Source organism: Lycium barbarum, chromosome 10 (genome assembly GCF_019175385.1).
Source record: "Lycium barbarum isolate Lr01 chromosome 10, ASM1917538v2, whole genome shotgun sequence".
NCBI classification, from domain to species: domain Eukaryota; kingdom Viridiplantae; phylum Streptophyta; class Magnoliopsida; order Solanales; family Solanaceae; genus Lycium; species Lycium barbarum.
The window spans coordinates 13,216,045-13,236,029 of NC_083346.1; the positions used below are offsets into that span (position 1 = coordinate 13,216,045).

Here is a 19,985-nt window from a genome sequence, read left to right on the forward strand (position 1 = left end):
GCGCCCTTACTGCTTTGCTAATGGTAAATAAGAAGACTTGGCCGCCCGGTGTTGATAAGAAGTTCCATGAATATTGGGATAGGGCCACCATGCACACTGATGTGATGAACTACAACACTGTGACTGGGGTCTTCGAGATTCTGACATTTGCACTCGAAGATAAGGGCGGAAATGTCCGTAAATTCTCTGACAATGGAAAAAAGTGTTCGTGTGGGAAGTGGAAAAACTACCGTATGCCATGTTCCCATGCAATTAAATTCTGTCGGATCCGTAAAATTCAACATAAGGACTATGTTAGCAAGTACTACAGTTGTAGGTATTACAAGCAAACATATAGTGGAAAGTTTTCTCCCTTGGGTGATGAGGCATATTGGCCTGTAAGTTCCTTCCGTTTAATTGCAAACACTATATAAGAGCGAACTTCTGGAGCCCAGAGAACAACTAGAAGGAGGAATGAAATGAATATTTCTCCTGCTCGCATGGCTAGGAGGTGCGAAACTTGCAGGCAAACCGGTCATAACAAGAATTGTTGCCCAAATCGTACTCAGTAGTTGTTGTTGCTTGTTTGCTGTTAAGTTTTTCATGAGTTCTATGTTGTTGTTATCTTATGTAATCTTTGTTATCTTATGTAATCTTCAATAATATGTTGTCGTCCTTATTTTAAAATATAAATCGTTCGTATTGTGGAGTTTAATTTTGTCTTTAATTTAACAGTTATTGTTTGATAAAACTTGCACAACACTTTATTGAATGAACATAAAATTAAAACACATTACACATAGTTGGTCTAAGGGCGTTCGTTAGGCATTTCATCATCCGATTTGTAAAGTTCGTGTGCTAAAACACTTGCTCTTTCATGTTCTGTTAGCGTGCGATTTGTTGTTGCAGCTTGTTCTTCAGCGAGCTTAAGGATATAGTACCTACAACATCCTATTATTCTCCTTTTGAATTTGTTTCACAGCTACCTCATATTCTACTATATCCCTGCGCTCCATCCACATAGAGAGTCGACGTGGCTTGGGTACCCCCAGTTGCTCAAGCTCATTCATGAGCCTATTTGACTCATGGTACCTATGCTCCCATTCACGGCGTAATCCGCAGTAGTACTCACATGGATCTAATTTTTTTAGCATTCGAAAATCATCTTCTCGTTCGTCAAGCATGTGCGGGTTGTATATGTCCATCTCAAAATCATATGGATCTCATGTTCCCCTAGTCGTTGTTGGGTGACTCTGAACTTGAGCTATCATTCCTGTTTTCCGGGAATGCCTAAGCAAAAGGTGAGGAAGAGCTTCCAGGAATGTTCTCTTTATTCTTCGACATTTTTTGGATAGTAAATGGATTGTAAATGCTCAGCCGAAGCTTTTGGATAATTTGCGAAATGCAAAACTAAAAAAATTGGCTCTTGCTTGTAAATGCTCCCCGAAGATAACAATGACCGGTTAGAATTCTTTATAATGTAAATTTTGTTGCATTTCATTGCATATGCACCAAAATGTAAAATAAAAAATTGGAGTAATCCAAGTTTATAAATAGCTTTTCGTCATGGACTTGTCAAATCTAAGCTTTTATATTTTGTTGCTGACTTTGCGAAATGCAAAGCTAAAAAATTGTCAGAAGCTTGTCAATAGCTTTCAATTTTTTATTTTTTTTGACTTGGAAATGGATTCCATTTTTTTTTTATCGGGACAAGTCAAATCCATTTTTTTTAAGAATCTTGTCAGAAGCTTTCATTTTTATTTTTTTTATTTGGAAACGGATTCCTTTTTTTTTTTTTTTACAGGGACAAGTCAAATCCTTTTTTTTTTTTAAGAATCTTGTTAGAAGCTTTCATTTTTTTATTTTTTTTTGACTTGGAAACAGATTCTTTTTTTGTTTCCAGGGACAAGTTAGTTTTTTTTTTTTTTTTTTTTAAGAATCTTGTGAGAAGCATTGTTGTACTTATCTTTTCCAAGCTTTTATATTTCGTTGCATATTTTGCGAAAAGCAAAACTAAAAAATTGGCTTGAAACGGATTCATTCTCTTTATACAGGGACAGTTGAGTTCCAATTCGTCATGGACTTGTCAAATCTAAGCTTTTATATTTTGTTGCTGACTTTGCGAAATGCAAAGCTAAAAGATTGTCAATAGCTTTCAATTATTTTTGTGACTTGGAAACGGATTCCTTTTCCTTTTACATGGACAAGTCAAATCTAAATTTTTTTTATGAATCTTGTCAGTAGCTTTCATTTTTTTTTTACTTGGAAACGGATTCCTTTTTTTTTTTTTTACAGGGACAAGTCAAATCCATTTTTTTTAAGAATCTTGTCAGAAGCTTTCATTTATTTATTTTTTGACTTGGAAACGGATTCTTTTTTTGTTTTCAGGGACAAGTTAGTTTAATTTTTTTTTTAAGAATCTTGCCAGAAGCATTGTTGCACTTATCTTTTCCAAACTTTTATATTTCGTTGCATACTTTGTGAAATGCAAAACTAACAAATTGGCTTGGAAACGGATTCCTTTTATTTATACAGGGACAATTGAGTTCCAATTCGTCATGGACTTGTCAAATCTAAGCTTTATATTTTGTTGCTGACTTTGCGAAATGCAAAGCTAAAAAATTGTCAGAAGCTTGTCAATAGCTTTCAATTATTTTTTTGACTTGGAAACGGATTCTTTTTCTTTTTACATGAACAAGTCAAATCCAATTTTTTTTATGAATCTTGTCAGTAGCTTTCATTTTTTTGACTTGGAAACGGATTCCATTTTTTTTTTTTTACTAGGACAAGTCAAATCCATTTTTTTTAAGAATCTTGTCAGAAGCTTTCATTTTTTTTTTTTACTTGGAGACGGATTCCTTTTTTTTTTTACATGGACAACTCAAATCCATTTTTTTTGAGAATCTTGTCAGAAGCTTTCATTTTTTTTTTTACTTGGAAACGGATTTTTTTTTTCAGGGACAAGTCAGTTCAATTTTTTTTTTTTTAAGAATCTTGTCAGAAGCTTTCATTTTTATTTTTTTTGACATGGAAATGGATTCTTTTTTTTTTTTCAGGGAAAAGTCAGTTCATTTTTTTTTTTTTAAGAATCTTGTCAGAAGCTTTCATTTTTTTTTTTTTACTTGGAGACGGATTCCTTTTTTTTTTTTACATGGACAACTCAAATCCATTTTTTTTGAGAATCTTGTCAGAAGCTTTCATTTTTTTTTTTACTTGGAAACGGATTTTTTTTTTCAGGGACAAGTCAGTTCAATTTTTTTTTTTTAAGAATCTTGTCAGAAGCTTTCATTTTTATTTTTTTTGACATGGAAATGGATTCTTTTTTTTTTTTCAGGGACAAGTCAGTTCATTTTTTTTTTTTAAGAATCTTGTCAGAAGCTTTCATTTTTTTTTTGACTTGGAAATGAATTCATTTTTTGTTTTCAGGGACACGTTAGTTCAATTTTTTATTTTTTTTTTTAAGAATCTTGTCAGAAGCATTGTTGTACTTATCTTTTCCAAGCTTTTATATTTCGTTGCATACTTTGCAAAACTAAAAAATTGGCTTGGAAACGGATTCCTTTTCTTTATACAGGGACAATTGAGTTCCAATTCGTCATGGACTTGTCAAATCTAAGCTTTTATATTTTGTTGCTGACCTTGCGAAATGCAAAGCTAAAAAATTGTCAGAAGCTTGTCAATAGCTTTCAATTTTTTTCTTAACCTGGAAACGGATTCCTTTTCTTTTTTCATGGACAAGTCAAATTCATTTTTTTTTTAAGAATATTGTCAGTAGCTTTCATTTTTTTTTTACTAGAAAACAGATTCCTTTTTTTTTTTTACAAGGACAAGTCAAATCCATTTTTTTTAAGAATCTTGTTAGAAGCATTGTTGGACTTATCTTTTCCAAGATTTTATATTTCGTTGCATAATTTGCGAAATACAGGGACAAGTCAAATCCATTTATTTTTGCATGGACAAGTCAAAACCCAATTTTTTTTTTACACGGATTCCTTGGCCAGGGCTGTTGAAAGAGCTAACATTTTGTTACAATTACATTCATCCAATTTATAAATAATCAGGCTACTTCAACCAAAAAAATATAAACTTTCAACCAATATTCATCGTATTCGATTATCTATATCTCAAACTAACTAACTTCATTAATGTCTAAAAAACCTTTTTTCAGCGGATGGTTTAAAAAAAACATAAAGGAGAGGGGTGTTCAAGAAACCCCGATGGGAGGGTCGGGAAAATAAATTTAATTACACCATATCTAGGAAAACAATTATGTTTGGTTGTTATACTATCTTGCATTCACAAAATTATTATGGTGTCCTTCGCCCCCTGAAAAATGAACCGATAAATATCATCCAACCACTAGGAGATGCCGGACATATCATTGAAGGTGAGGTTCACGACTACAAGCCTCCCGGCGTAGGCGTATGGGGGGAAAAGCTCCATTGGGTGGAGTTATACTCCAAGTGGTGCGACTACGAGGAGTTATGTCATTGGCACGGTCTTCCGGTGGTCCAAGCATTATCAGCCACCTACCAAACGAATTATCTAAAGGACGAAGCGTTAGTTATTTTGGCATTACACAAAGAAATATTGGAGTTGGAAAAAACTTTAGCCCTCCATCATGCTCTTGAGGACCTTAATTTTGGAGGAACCAAGGAAGAATGGTGGCAAGTGTTGGAAAATGAGAAACTACATCGTGATAATTCCTACCCAATCTATCCCGACATGCCAGAGTGGAACGGCTAAGAAAAATATTTACCAGGAAGTGTCAATCGGGGGATACCCTGGTGCTGCAAAAGCCTGACGAAGGAAATTTTATTTGATAGCGATGAAATGAGAGAACGCTGTGAACTATAGGGCTTGGACTACGACGCACTCGGATGGGAGGGGGAAATCGCTCACCCGATAATGAAGATGGACGAGATGGAGAGGAAGATGAAGATCAATACGATAGCATTAGCGTCGTTCCTGACACTGACGAAGCTTAGAATATTTAGATTAATAAGATATCGTTTATATTTTTAATGAAGTCGGATTTATTTACTTGAAATTCAAATTGAAATAACATTTAAAAATGAGAAAGGTACAAATGCAACACTTAACTAGCCGACATAACAACAGAAATAGCTTATGGAAAATCATCTTCATCAGACATTTCGCAATCCGAGTTCCAATCAGGGGTAACATATAACCCCAATCTGTGTCCCTCCAAACGCAACCATCGCAAACGCATCCTATTATTTTCTTCGCGATTGCGGTTCAAAGCAAGATTCAGTTCTTGGGGTGATGTGAGTGGCATGCCTATTGCACGGCGTTTTGGATGATGTAGGCCACGACTTCTTAAATTGGTCTCAATATTATGAGCTTCATCCAGGCGGTAGTTCCATTCTCTCCTCATCTTGCTAATGTATTGTCTATTGTAGCGCTCGCTCGGATTAAGCGAATACTCAAATTCACGTTCCAAAACCCAATTCCTACCCATTGACTCAAAAATGTCACCTTGGTGATATGTCATTGGGCCGCGTTGCCAGAAGAATGGATTCCACGATAACATTTTGAAAGAGTTTGTTTTAGCGTGGTGAGATGAATGGGGTATTATGGAAGACTATTTATAGAAAAATACATGGTGCAGAAAGGTCTAAACCCCACATGCAATTTTAATATTTATTAAAAAAAACAATTCGCTGGTTGCCATCAATTATTAATAATTAAACTAACTGCTTCAATTATTAATATTTATTCAATTTTTTTTTTTTACAGGGACAAGTCAAATCCATTTTTTTTAAGAATCTTGTCAGAAGCTTTCTTGTACTTAATCCGTTTTTTTTTTAAAACAACATAATTCATATAAAAGTCTAATTAGTCAGAAATACACCATAATTCATATTGACGGAATGTATGTCGTTACTATATATTAAATGTAAAATCAATTCATTAAGTAAATTAAAACAACATAATTCATATAGAAGTCTAATTAGTCAGAAATACACAATAATTCATATTGAAGGAATGTATGTCGCAATAATAATTCATATATAAGTCTAAATGGTCATAGATACACAATAAATTTTCAAAATATGTTGTTAAAGCTCCTCATGCATCCCTACATGTGCATCCTTTCCTCCCACCAGTGTTGCATTGTGTTGGCCGGCGATCCCTATGAGATCTGCGCGGGGGAACCCCCTCATGCATCCCTTCCGCACCCTATAAATATCATACAAAATAAAAGTTACTTTTTAATGCGACACTTAAAATATATACATAAAAAATTAAATTCAAAACGAACCTGTGCCTCTAAGTCCCGAACATCTGGCGTAGGTGCAAATGCATCATTAAAATTGATCCTCCTTCCATCACAGGGAAAATTAGCAGGAGGTCCGGATGAGGTACTAGTCTGAGGAACTTGGAAAAGGAAGTTCTCCTAAGCCTGTTGGCTCCAAGGTTGTGGGGAATTGCTAAATGGGGTGAAAGCTTCTAATGTTTATGATGCTTGTGGAGTGACCATATTAGACGAGTTATATGAAGCCTTAGACGGAATCATAGATGGGCCAGATATATCCATGGTCGGATAGTGAGAGCTATGTATATCCATAGATGTGTGACATGGAGCTTCTGGAGCAGTCATAGATGGGTCGGAAAAATCCATCGATGGATAATATGGGCTAGGTAAATTCGTATGTGAGTCATGTGGACTAGATGGGTGATATGAGTTGGGTAAATTTATATGTGGGTAATGTGGACTAGATGGGTGATATGGGCTGGGTAAATTCGTAGGTGGGCGATGTGGACTAGATGGGCGATATGGGCTAGGTAAATTCGTAGGTGGGTGATATGGAATAGATACATCCGTACCTAAATGATACGGAGTAGTCATAGATGGGCCGAAAAAATCAAACGAATGATATGTACCAGGGTGTGGCTCCAAATCATCAACGTGATCGTCATCAACAAGCTGGTGTGCCACATGACCTCGACCTCGTGGGTTACCAGCACGACGTACATTTGCACGATCCCGACGTCCAGTTGGCAACTTAAGTGGTGCCACATAATCTGCTGGTGGTATATAATTGGGATCAAATGTCAACCTCATCCCCATTGCAGCATCATTCAGAGACTCAGTCGACATGTTAATAAACCTCTGCATCAATGCATTCATACCCTGAGAATCTGAAGGTCACTGTGATGGACCTTCCTGAACACTGTAAGCCAAATGTCTAACTTCATGAATTCCACGAGCCTACAAAAAAATATATAACAAACAGTGACGTAAGAAAGCCATTGATTGGCAAAAAGAAATTAATGTGTATCATATGTGTACAGTTATTAATATTACTATAATATTTAATACATATGATACATATGTATTTGTATGTAAATCGATTCCAAATCCTTTATATGATGATTTAGTTAGAAAATATAATTAATTTACTTTCATAATCATGGTCAATGTATTATCATACATTCTTTTGCTAAATAGCGAAGGAAATAAAGTATAAAAATTGAAGCACCTAGGTTAAGAGAATCATGGTAAATTTGCCTGAATAATGGCATTGGATGAGATCTGTAGTAAGTCAAATTCTTAGATTATTTTTCCAGATATATTAATTAGTACTAGCATTGATTTTGTTTCTACTCAAATGTTATAAAATTATATAGTACATCATTAACTGTCTATTTAACTTGACATGCACCAAAAGTTACGTACCATTGCGTCGTGCCTCCCTGCGAGGTGTTGGTATCCCCTATCCACGGTACATTCTGGATTTCCCATGAAAGTGCAGGAGTGCCTCCGGTACCATTTAAAATATTCATAATTCGGTCCGAGAGCTACAGTAGTATGATTAGCTTCAACTATTAGTTCCCGACGACATTCTCACAAATATTCAGCTCTCTCAAAATTTCCTCCATCTCCGGACTTATCTTAAATCGCTTGTCAAATGAAAAATGAAATGGTATATATGGGGGAGTGGTCCCGAACAGACTGATCCATACCAAATTGTCGGAGGACCCGACCCGCCATGTGCCACTCTCGGTAGACCCCACAAATGAGTGGCAACTGCGCCCTCCAAATGTCTTGACCACGTCGGCACCACTCCGGAAGTCCATTATTGATGGCCTCTGTATAAGGCTCCCACACAAACTATGATAGCAAAAATATTATACAATCATTTATAATTTATAATACAAATTATACATTTTCTCATTACAACAAACATCCATTATGCATTTTCACAAAATAGGGGTAGTTAAGTAAAGATTAGAACATTCAAGCAATTTCGTTCCTTCTAAATACACAAAATTTCATCATTTCCAAACCGTGCAAATGAAGAATCAAAAATACTCAATAGTAGAAAGCGTATCATGACCAAATCCTTGCTAGGAGCACTTCTTTTTTATTCAGGTCCAAAGCATAACAAGAACAGGCTAACTTGAAAATTCCATAATGGATTTTGATGGAAATAAAAACAAAATAAAATAGTTTAGTAACCTTCTAGCCGTTAAAATAAACCTAGACAAAATACTAATTGAGCTAAACGAAGAAAAGCTCATAAAAAATATCACAACCAGTAGCAAGTTGTAGCAAATTAGCTATAACAAATTAAAATAAAATCAACCCATTATCACAGTACGAGTTAGCAAAAAATGAACAAAATCTACAAAAACTCTATTGTTGTATATTTTTCACATTTCTTATCAAAAAAATTTAAAAGGAAAGAATACTTGATCATCATTTAGGTTGTCTAAAACATCCCTACAAACTACTAGCACAACTCGTGCCTCGCTTTCAAGAACTCCACGACGAGTCCACTTCTGCGCAAATACAATATCTCGTTCGTTTTCTTTTAGAAGACGAAGTAATGGTTGCATCGGGATTATTCTCTCTCAAGCCCAAACCTGTATAAGTAAATTTAAATATATAAATATTTTTTGAATTAAATAAAATAACCCGAACATACACATGAAAATTGTGTTGTTATGGCTGGGTTCCGATAATGCGCTAATATTGTTATGCAAGCCATCCGACAATATTATAATTTTTAATGATTTATAATATAAATTATAACACTAGGAAATCTAAAATATTATTTAAAAGACAACAGAGAAGTTGACTGTTTAAATGGGTATCAAACAATACTTTTAAATTGTTAGTGTGATAACTCAAGGAAATCTGGTTAGCTGACATTTAGATATATACACAAATATTAATCATCCAGATTGCATTATGTATAGTGGTACATTTAGTGGTTATAATAAAGTTCAACTTTCGGTTCCTATTTTCATTTTTCAAAATTCGGGTAACGGTGGTTATAAGAATGCTGCTTGATCTCTTATTTCTATTGAAGTAGAGCAATATAATATTGAAATTCACGTACCTGTAACAAAGCAATAAATCCACAAACATCAGGGCTATTACCTGTTGACACCCAATTTTGTCCCGCCTCTCCCCGAAATACCTATTTATACTTCAGATATTTTGAGAAATTAAAAAAAAAACATGCGCCTAAATTTTACTATAATTATTAGTCTTTTATTAACACCCACGTTTTATTATTCCGCTGCTGTTATTATTATCGTTATTATTATTATTATTATTATTATTATTATTATTATTATTATTATTGTTATTATTATTCTTAAATTATCATTTTATTTTTGTCATTAATTATTATTTCTTGTTATTTCCTTTATCATTATTATTGTTATTATTATTATTATTAACTACTAATCATTATTATCAGTGTTATTTTGTTATCCATTATTAATCATCATTCATCGTTATTTTATTATTAATTATTATCATTGTTTTATCAATAATTGTTATTTATTATTATTATTATCATCATTATTATTTCTTATTATTATTATCATTATTATCTTATTATTACCACTATTATTGTTACTATTATTAATTTATTAACATTTTGTCACTATCAATAGCGTTATTTATTATTTTTTTTTATTAATTATTATCATCTTTATTATTATTATTATTAATTATTATCATTTTTAATTATCAATATTTGTTATTTACTATTATTATTATATCTATTATTATTTTTTATCACCATTATCATCAACATTATCATTTTTACCATTATCATTGTTATTAGCAGTATTACTACCGCTATTTATTTGCTACTATTATTTAGTATTATTGAAACTTGCATTTCTCGACGTTTCTACCAACTTCCGCACACACATCGCATTTATTTCGCACATTTAAATGGTAGCGTTTGTTATTAAATATTATAGCACGGTCATTTGCGACATCATATAATTTTTACCCGGATTTTTTTTATAATTACATATTTCCGTATTAGGTGATATTCTGGCACCCTTAGTACATCGTCAATCAAAATGTGTCTCTTATTCAAATTTAGAAGCCAAACTATTTCTTGCACTCAGTCCGTATTTTGACTTACCGGACCCCAAATCAAAGTCCGATTAATTCCTAATATTTTTTGGACTAGACCATATTTTTTATCTCAATTTTTTAGATCAGTCCATGTTTAATTTAATAGTCCATTCTTTTAATACCCAGTCTAAAATTTGACCCGGTCCACAAATGGACCTGGTCCAATTCATTTTTCAGCCAAATAAGGGAAACCCTTTTAGGGTTTCCCCTTCATTTTCCTCCATACCCACCGCCGCACCCCTCTCTTCTCCTTTCCCTTTCTCCCTCCTCCTTTCCCGCCTCCCTCGCCGCCGCTCCCACTTCCCCCCTTTTTCTTCCTTCTTCTCCGCTCCCCACTCACCCTTGTCCCCCACTCTTCTCTCTCTCCCGCTCCTTCCCTTTTTCAAGCACAAAAACAAAAAAAGCAAGCAGGCAAAAACCTATAAAGAGGAACCATCGGGGGACTTTTTCTTTGGTTTTTCATAGCCGGAAATTAGATAGAAGAAGTTTCAAACATCGAACCCCCAAAACTAAGAAGTTTTCAGGCATAGAATTTCTATCGAGTCCATCTTTTTTTTTGGATCTTAATTTCTCTGTTTCCGTTTTCGTTCTGTTTGAGTGAGTCGAAACCTTAGAAACGAAGGTTCGACTTCATTATAGACGAAAATCGCACTCAAAAGGGATCCTGGTATCTTGAGAATTCGAGCGTAGATCAGAGATTCAAAATCCCATTTCGCTGCATCCGAAGCAGGTGATTCTTCTTTCCCTTTCTTGTCTTCATTTTATTTTTCAATTTAGTGGTTCGGTGCTAGTTCAAATATTGCTTTTTATTGGATTTGCGTACATAGTCTGAATATCCGCGCATGTGTTAGAATGGTTGGTTTCCTGTTTTGTTAAGTTTATTAGGCACCATTTGTGTTAATTAGTCCCCTGTTTGGTTCAGTTTATTTTCTGGCAGTTACTTTCTTGTTTGGGTTCAGTTTCATACGCTTTATGATTGGTTGCATTTGTTGTTCAGTGGACTTAAGAGATTTAGTCTGTTTAGCATAACCTGGTCCATTTTAAGTAGGTCTTTGGGCATTATATGAATATGATTCGTCTAGTTTAAATGCGTGTCCTGTGTCAACATGCTATTATGGTAAGAGTAGTTAGTCGATTATTACATAATAAGGCCTAGGCATGATCGAATTCAGTTGGTTAGGCATAATAGTGTAATCAACCTGCCTTTAGCTTGTTGCTTATTTGAGTAAAATGGACTAAAGGACATAAGACATAAACCTGTTATTGAGGAGTGCTGAAATTTGAAACTATAATGCTTTATAATCTTGAACCTGTTGAGATATAATTTGGGATGTTGGCCATAACACACTATCACATTTTTCTTCCTTAATCTAATCAGGCATAGTGACCTAATTTGTCTAATCAACTATGTTTATGGTATTAGCTTTTAACTTGCTTACCTTGGGAGGGTATTTATATGTAGTTTGACTGAGTTGCTATATTATGGGATGGCAACTTGTATTAAGCACTGTAAATCTGTTTGAAATTGTATTTGTTAGTTGAATTTATACTTCACAAGGCTTTGTTCACCATTCAGTGTGTCTAACCAATGGAAAAAGGTCTTACAAACTTGGCTAAGTGTGAAATGACATCAAAATGGGCTTGAAGCTGCTAACACTAGTTGTCCAGATTGTCCTGATTCTCACTATTAATCTTGATAAGTCTAGAAGTAGGCTGAACTGCCCTGGATTTGTTCACTATCTTTAGAAAAAGCTTTGCCTTTTCTTTTCCCCTCTTCTATGTGGAGTCTGGCTTATATGTTGTCTAGATGTATTTGAACCTGGCATCCCATCCCTGTGTCTGTAAATCTGTCCATTCGCAAATATGAGTATTTTTGCCAAATACCACTGTTATGGGTGAATCAGTGTTGACGTCAGTTGGTACAATCAAGCATGTTTATATTTTTATTCAGTCTTTTGGTTAATTTAAAAATGCTTTGCATAAGGTTTGGGCAGTTGAGTTGAAATAATGACATGGTCAAGATATTGTTTGTTGTTTTAAGCCCAGTTTCTCTACTTCCTTTTTCATCTGGGCATGTCATTTAAGTTGTATTGCGTTAGATATAGTTCCTAGTTAGTTTGAGCAAAACAGTGACCTTAAATGGTTTGAATGTGGTGTTGTAAAAATCTGAATCTGTTGAAACTTTCTTTAACTCGAGTTAAATATGTCAAATCAATGTTATTCTCCTCTCCCTGTAATTCAGTTGAGAAGTCGAGTGTTAGATTATATTATTCGCACTTATTCTTGGAGTATTTTTTAGGCGTGGTTCCTTTTTTTTCAGTGCAGTTATCTGATTTTTTTTTGTGGTTTATGATATATCAATGATAGTTTAAGGTCTGGCTTGTGCCTAAGTGTTGTTTGAACTGCTTTATACTTGTTTTGACTTTTCAATAACTTACTTGAGACTAGACGTCTGAGTCTTATGAGTTAAGGGCTTGCCCTGTTTTAGGTCAGAAAAATGTAGTTTAGTTTGAGTATTGTTTAATTATATGCTTATAAATGCTGCCCATGTTGAAAGAATAGTAGCCTGATTTTGAGCATGTTTTTGGACTACTGTATGCTTTTATGCTCTGTTTGTTCAATTCTGTTTATCATACCCATTTTTTAGATTGGTTCAGTTATATGCATAGTATCTAGGCTTTTCTTTCTTTTCTTTTGTTTAATCTAGTGATCATGTTTAGAATGATTGTGTCCTGCGTGCATCCTATATTTGCTCTTGTTTTAGAATGAAGCTAGCGAATCCTTTGCCACTGAATGACATTCATACTGGCAAAAGCATCTTTAAATCAGATGGCTACCTATATGTGAAATATGTATTTACTCTATTTTTATGGTTAGTATCATATAGACATATATCCCGTATTCAATTAGAGCTTATATGAGCATATAGGGATTTGGCTTAAAAGGGACATCGAATCGTAAAACATTGAAGTGTTTATTGCTGCCATGTCTAGGAGTTGTTTGCCTATATACTATAAGTAGGCTGTCGTAGAATCATGAATGTGCGAAGTATGTTTAAATATACACAAGATATACATCACCGACTGGGCTGTCTTGGGTTTATATTTTTTTATGTATTTAACCTTATTCATTGATTATATACTAATCCTTTCCTTTTATTCTTATGCATGACTATTGCGTACGAGTCCGAGGACTCGTCCTCCTCCGCATTCGGTGTTGGGCTAAAAGCCCAACAAAATCCTCCTCTCGAGTCAGCCCCATCCGCAGCCAAGAAAAAAATAAAAAAAAAAAGAATTCTGGGCCGAGGCCCATAACAGTGGCAGCAAACAGCAGCAATACGAAAATGGGCTAAGCCCATTTAAATCATTTTACTTCTTTATTTTTTATGTGCATTTAATTTGTAATTACCTGATTAACATCTTACTTGTTTATTTGTTTAGATTAGGCGAACCTTAGTAAATTAGTGGGTTAGATTAGTGTAATGGGTAGTTAATTTAAAGAAAACTAACAACTAATTCCATAAGTTTCATTTTCTTTCTTTTTATATTAAAGTTATTTATAGTATCTATAATATTTACTTTTAGAATAACTAATTTTTCAATAGCTTAAATTCATATTTTTGAGTTAAAGGAATCATGTTCTATTCTTATTATCTTGGAAATTTTAAACGCCACTAACATGCAAATAGGAACTAAGGAATATTTTGTAAACATTTTTAAGGTTTATCCATAATATGAATGTTTTAGCCGATGTAGTTAATGAAACATAATCTTGTTTATACTTCTAAAATGCAAAGTCAACTAATACCTCCGCGTTCAGTTGTTTCAAATATCTATTAAAGCGTTGTATAAACTCGCATTTTCGTCTACTCATATGTAAATTATCTTTTGCAAGTTTTTATTGTAAAAATAGCACTAGTATTTAAAATTATATTAACATTCATAAGTTTATTTTTTTAAATGGCATTTGAAATTTCCTTTTATGCAAATTATCACATTTTTCTACAAATCTTTTTCTAAATAGCATTTTATTTAAAACCTTAGCAATATTTGTAAACTTTGTTTTAAATAGCCTTCTAAAATCTCTTTTATGCAAACCAGTAGTATCATTTTAAATAGCGTTATTATTTGGAGTCTTTTACGAGTCTTATTTTAAACAACATTATTACTCTCATCCAAAATTTTAACAACATTTATAAGTCTCAACGTTTCCTTTATGAAATTACTATTATATTTTTTTCTTCAAATGGCATTATTATACTTTGTCTTTGAAGTCTTAGTAATATGCACAAGCTATTTCCTAAAAATTTAAATACTATACCCAACATTGATTAATTAACCTAAGTTTAGTCGGATAACCGTAAGTTAACGGATTCTAAAGGATGCATAACCCCTTCCCTTTAGGATAATATAGAACTCTTACCTAGATCACACTGGTTAAGCAGACTATTAACAGAGGTTTAATTTTAACTTTACCTTAGTTAACATTTAGGTGTCCTAATTCACCATAAAAATCAATTAGGTGGCGACTCCTTAAAAACAAGCAATTTAGGAATCTCCAATATGTTGTACTCCGCTTCAACCCGGGTTAAAATGGGGTATAACATTACCCATCGAAGCACGACATAGACAATTGTACAAGTATGATAATGCTGCTGCTCCCCAAGCTTTCCCGCCCATTGCATCAAGGTCTATTATGTCAAGCAAAAAGTGTAAACTAAGCAATGAACCAGTATTATCAGGAAATATCGTGCTACCAATCAACCAAAGTAGGTACAACCTGACCCTCTTTTGCACCTCAAACTCATCAGTGTGTTCATCAATAATATCATTCGCGGCAATCAAGATTTCCAAATGATTAGATAATTATGTTATTACCAATAAGCTACTACCTTTAATTGCTGCTTCTCCGGACAACCAACCAGTAAGTTCGTACATCAATTCCTGCCACCTTGATTTAGTAATTTTTCTAACATTTCTCTGCACCAATGGGTGGTCATCCACGGGAATGCCATATAAGACCTCGACATCCTGCAGTGTGATGGCACATTCGCCAGTCTGCATATGAAATGTATGCGTCTCTGGACGCCATCTCGCAATAAGTGCAGTGATGATTCCTTCATCATACTGCACATCACCTACTGCTAAAACTCCCCAAAATCCACACCTCTCAAAGTAATTAAGGATGCGATTATGTAAAGGGTGTTGCCTCACGTGATTCCAAAATTCATGATTCGCACGACGTATAGTTAAACACGCGTTCTGTCCAGTCAATTTTCCATCCCACACAGCCTAGGATCGATGTTGTTGCTGGAGTATTAATAAATCATAGTTTTCTGGACCTAGATGTACAGTGACTTTGGGGCGATCCATACCTATAACGTTGCAACACGAAGCCACTGCTGTTAGAATAATTGACAACAAATTACACAATTGTTTACTATATATTCAATAGGAAAGTCAACAAAGGTCAAACTATAAGATATATCATCACGTGAGAAAATAAATTTTTTTTAATAAGAGTACAACTGTCAAAAAATAATTGCAGTTCCCTATACGGTCAACGAAATGTAATTAAACTTTTGGTTAAACTCATAATTAATTGCCATAATAGTATTCATCTTATATATAACTACTTCTTTTCTATTTAAAACAAACCATATGACTGGAGAGGGGATGGAAGGACAGTTAATTTTCTTTTTTTACCGGACCGGAACAATAACTTTTTGGGTATTTCGTTGGATATAACCAACGAAATACCCATTTTGGTATTAAAAAAAAGACATGTTATTTTTGTCTATTAGCTTCAAAAACAAGTCCAAGTTCCTCACAGTTTCTTGATCTTATACTTTTAGTTTGAAAAGTAAAATTCTTCATGCTTATCAACAGAAAATAATCTCCAACGACTAGTCACAATTTGAACATAGAAAATGACCCAACAAATGATACAAATATCTTTATGTTATATTTAACAATCTTACTTTCCTCACAATTTCTTCATCTTTTTTTTTTTAACTGATGTTCTATGAAAATGACTAACTAAAAGAACATTTTATAATATGAATGTATACCTTTTTAACCAGTAGCTTCAACGATCTTTTTAGTATTTTAATTGCAGTTCGTTGACCAATAAACTCTACTAACATTTTTTAAAGCTTTTTTAACTGAAGCAACAACTGAAATTACCAACTATTGATTAATTAAACTTGTAACTTTTGTTTTCTTTATTATAATCTACTACACTAAGTACAAGATATAAATAAATCAAAAAAAAAAAAATATGAACTAATTTATAATGACTAAATCAAAAAATATATGTAAAAAGTTATAAACTTAATAAATTACCTCAGTTTGAAGAAGATTATGGAGCAAAAGTTGAGGAATCCTTGTGATAGGATTAGTAGAAAAAGAAAAAGAATGGAGAACGGAAGAAGAGGAAGAATGGAGAATAGAGAATGGAGGCAGAGGAAGAATGGAGAATGGATGCGGCTGCGTGATAGTGATAAGGTAAAATAATTTAGGGTAAAAATGGAGAGCATAAAAACGGTAAAAAAAAAAATAAGGGGGTTTTTCGCTACTTAACCAGCGAAATGGAACAAAATAAATTTTGTCCCATTTCGTTGGAACATACACGAAATACAAAAAAAAATGTTACATTTCGCCACAAGTGTAGCGAAATGCAAACAATTTTTTTTTTTTTTTTGCATTTCGCTGCACTTGTGGCGAAATGCAACAACAGTTAATTTTTCTTTTACCGGACCGGAATAGTAATTTTTGGGTATTTCGTTGGATAACCAACAAAATACCCATTTTGGTATAAAAAAAAAAAAAGATGCTATTTTTGTCTATTAGCTTCAAAAAGAAGCCATTTTGGCGCCGGACTCGAATATATGAGTCATTTATTTAAATATGTGATGTTAATTTATTGGTTCACCTATAGTTAGACCAATAAATTCACAACTAGACCCCCCAAAACTGTTTTTTTTTTTTCTTTTTTAAATTAAAAAACCTAACACAAATGCATCACTGGTGTAAACCGTTGTTATTATAGTATTTACGTTGAGTTACCCTCTTTTATTTTCTATTTTACAGATTTTTTTTTTTTTTTTGAGTTTTTATTAAAATTAATAAAATTAAATATTTTGAGCTATTTTATCTCCTCTTCATTTCTTTTTAATCTACAAGGAATAGGAAGGTGATCTAAAGGATACATGGACATTGCATATAAAAACCAGGGGCCAGTGGCTAGATCTTGCGATAGGAAGGAACAAATGTTTATACTTATTGTTGGGTGTGCGAACAAATTACCACATTGGTAGCTGGAAAGAAAAATGAGCTACTTATAAGGAGTTGGATACTCTTAATGATGTGAGACCTTTTGGGGAAAACCGTGCGGGCTTGGCCCAAAGCGGACAATATCACATCATGTTAAGAGTATCTTTAGACCGTTTTAGCCCAACAACTGGTATCAAAGCCAATGGTTTGGCGGGACGAGTATGAAGATGACGGAGTGTGGCGTGGGGCCTGGCTTAGTGCCTCTGCTCATCTATGGGCCAGTTTATGATCTTTACCCGTAGCTTTGAAGATGCATTCACAGCCTTTGGGCTTCGTTGACCGTAAATACTCTGACAATGTGGATGGCACATAGACATGTTGAATCTCTGACCCGTGGTATGATAATGAGTCACGTGGAACTTAGTTCGAGGGGGAGATTGTTGGGTGTGAGAACAAAGTAACACATTGATAGCTGAAAAGAAAAGGGAGCTATTTATAAAGAGTTGAATATTCTTAATGATGTGAGGCCTTTTGGGGAAAACCGTGCGGGCTTGGCCCAAAGCGGACAATACCACATCATGTTAAGAGTATCTTTGGACCGGTTTAGCCCAACAATCACAAAGTCATAATTAACAAGTACACATTCTCACTTCAAATTATCATTTAACTATAGTAAAATGAGTATAATTTGGTGTAAATACGAGATGTATATAAATTTTTATTGCCTCGTCACCCTACTACCAATAAGAGATGGAGAATAATTGTTGGAGTTAAAAAGAGTTAAATATGATCTTTTTGTTTTCTCATTCGGTGTCCGCAAGCCTCTTCAGGACAGACTAATTCGGATTTGGATTCGAAAATTTCAATTTTGAAAGTAAATCGCTCTCTACTAAATGTGAACTATGATTTGCCTACCAACAAAAAAACTTCATCATCCTAATGTATTTACACATATCTATTAGTGTAGATATATTGTAAAAAGAATTATGATTTGGATAATCAGCATGTAAGAAAGCGAATAACGTTTAATTAATTAATGAACATTTGATGAATGAGGAGGATCATGAAAACCTGAAATGGCTTCATATCTTCAAGTAAGTTTTTATTTTTTTTCTAGTTACATAATTCTGCTTGCTTCTAGATGTTCATTTTCTTGATGTCTTTTCTCTATTATTAACTGTTGAAAATGTGGTTGGACTGAACATTCTATGTTGGTTGATTGACAGCAAATATGATCTGTATAGCAAGAGCAAAGTTAGGATTGACGTGGAGAAAGTAAGACCTTACTACATCTCTCATTGAGAAGGTAAATTTTTCACTTGCCATATTAGTTGAGTAAGATCAAATAATTTTTTCGTCCCGCTTTATTACAACAAGTTAGGCCGACTATATGAACCATGTCGCTCCATATAATCTTTTCATTTTGCTTTATTGAACTACAAAAATCATTTTGATTGCAGTATTTCCCTGCCAAGTTGAAGTGGTGAGATCTTCCAATCAGAGCAGCTATGAAACAAGATTTAGGAACTGGCTGTGGAATTTTATTTGTGCATGATGTTGTTGTTTTTCCTTTTTCTTTTTCTTTGTAGTTGGGGCACGTGGGGGTGGGGTATGTGTTCCCTAGTATGAGAGTCATGATAAGCTATGTTCCTATAGTTTATTTATAAATGAAAGCTTCGTTCTTGAAAGTGCATTTATCTGATTTATAGCTAAGCCTTTCTTCCAATTATGACTCGTCTCTTAAGTTTTGGCTTGTCTCTTAAGTTTTTCCTTTTTGCTCTCATACTTGTCAAACTTTCAAATCTTATGGGATCAAATGACTGACAGTTAACCACTCTTTTAAAGGGGCATACATGAAAGTTCAAACTAGGGGAATTTAAGAAAAACTAAAAAATTGAACCAAATAAAAGCAAGAGTGGAGAGTGTACCACTTGTCATAGTCACAAGTCTATTTATAGTTGAGATTGTTATCATAATCAATATTGTTGAAACTTTCAAAGAAAAATCTTCAAATCGACAGGGCGACTTTCGTGTGAACATAAACTTCAAATCGGGAGGGCGACTTTCGTGTGAACATACTCTATAATGTACCCCAAACCAATACAGATGAGCAAATAGAGTATATTAGGACGTTTGAGAGAACCATCGAGTCATAGTGTATTTCTCTTTGTTTATTGGCGTTATTTGTGTTTTCTTTCTCAAGTCAAGTCAAACATGACTATTTTCGTTGCCCAAGCTGAGCATGGTAACACTTCTTCCCCCCCCCCCCCCCCCCCCCCACCCTTTTTTGACCCTCTCTCCTCAATGTTTGACCT

At 33.9% G+C, this 19,985-nt stretch overlaps 1 protein-coding gene across 1 annotated transcript in view; it reads left to right on the forward strand.

Annotated features, from left to right (window-relative positions):
- The window catches only part of LOC132614465 (probable inositol oxygenase), a 44,504-nt gene extending 25,201 nt beyond the window's left edge, over window positions 1-19,303 (forward strand). The window contains exon 11 of the mRNA XM_060328918.1: window positions 19,131-19,303. Coding sequence (XP_060184901.1) covers window positions 19,131-19,157 — 27 coding nt within the window. The 3' untranslated portion in view covers window positions 19,158-19,303. The remainder of the gene's footprint in view (window positions 1-19,130) is intronic.
- The last annotated feature ends 682 nt before the right edge of the window (window positions 19,304-19,985 follow it).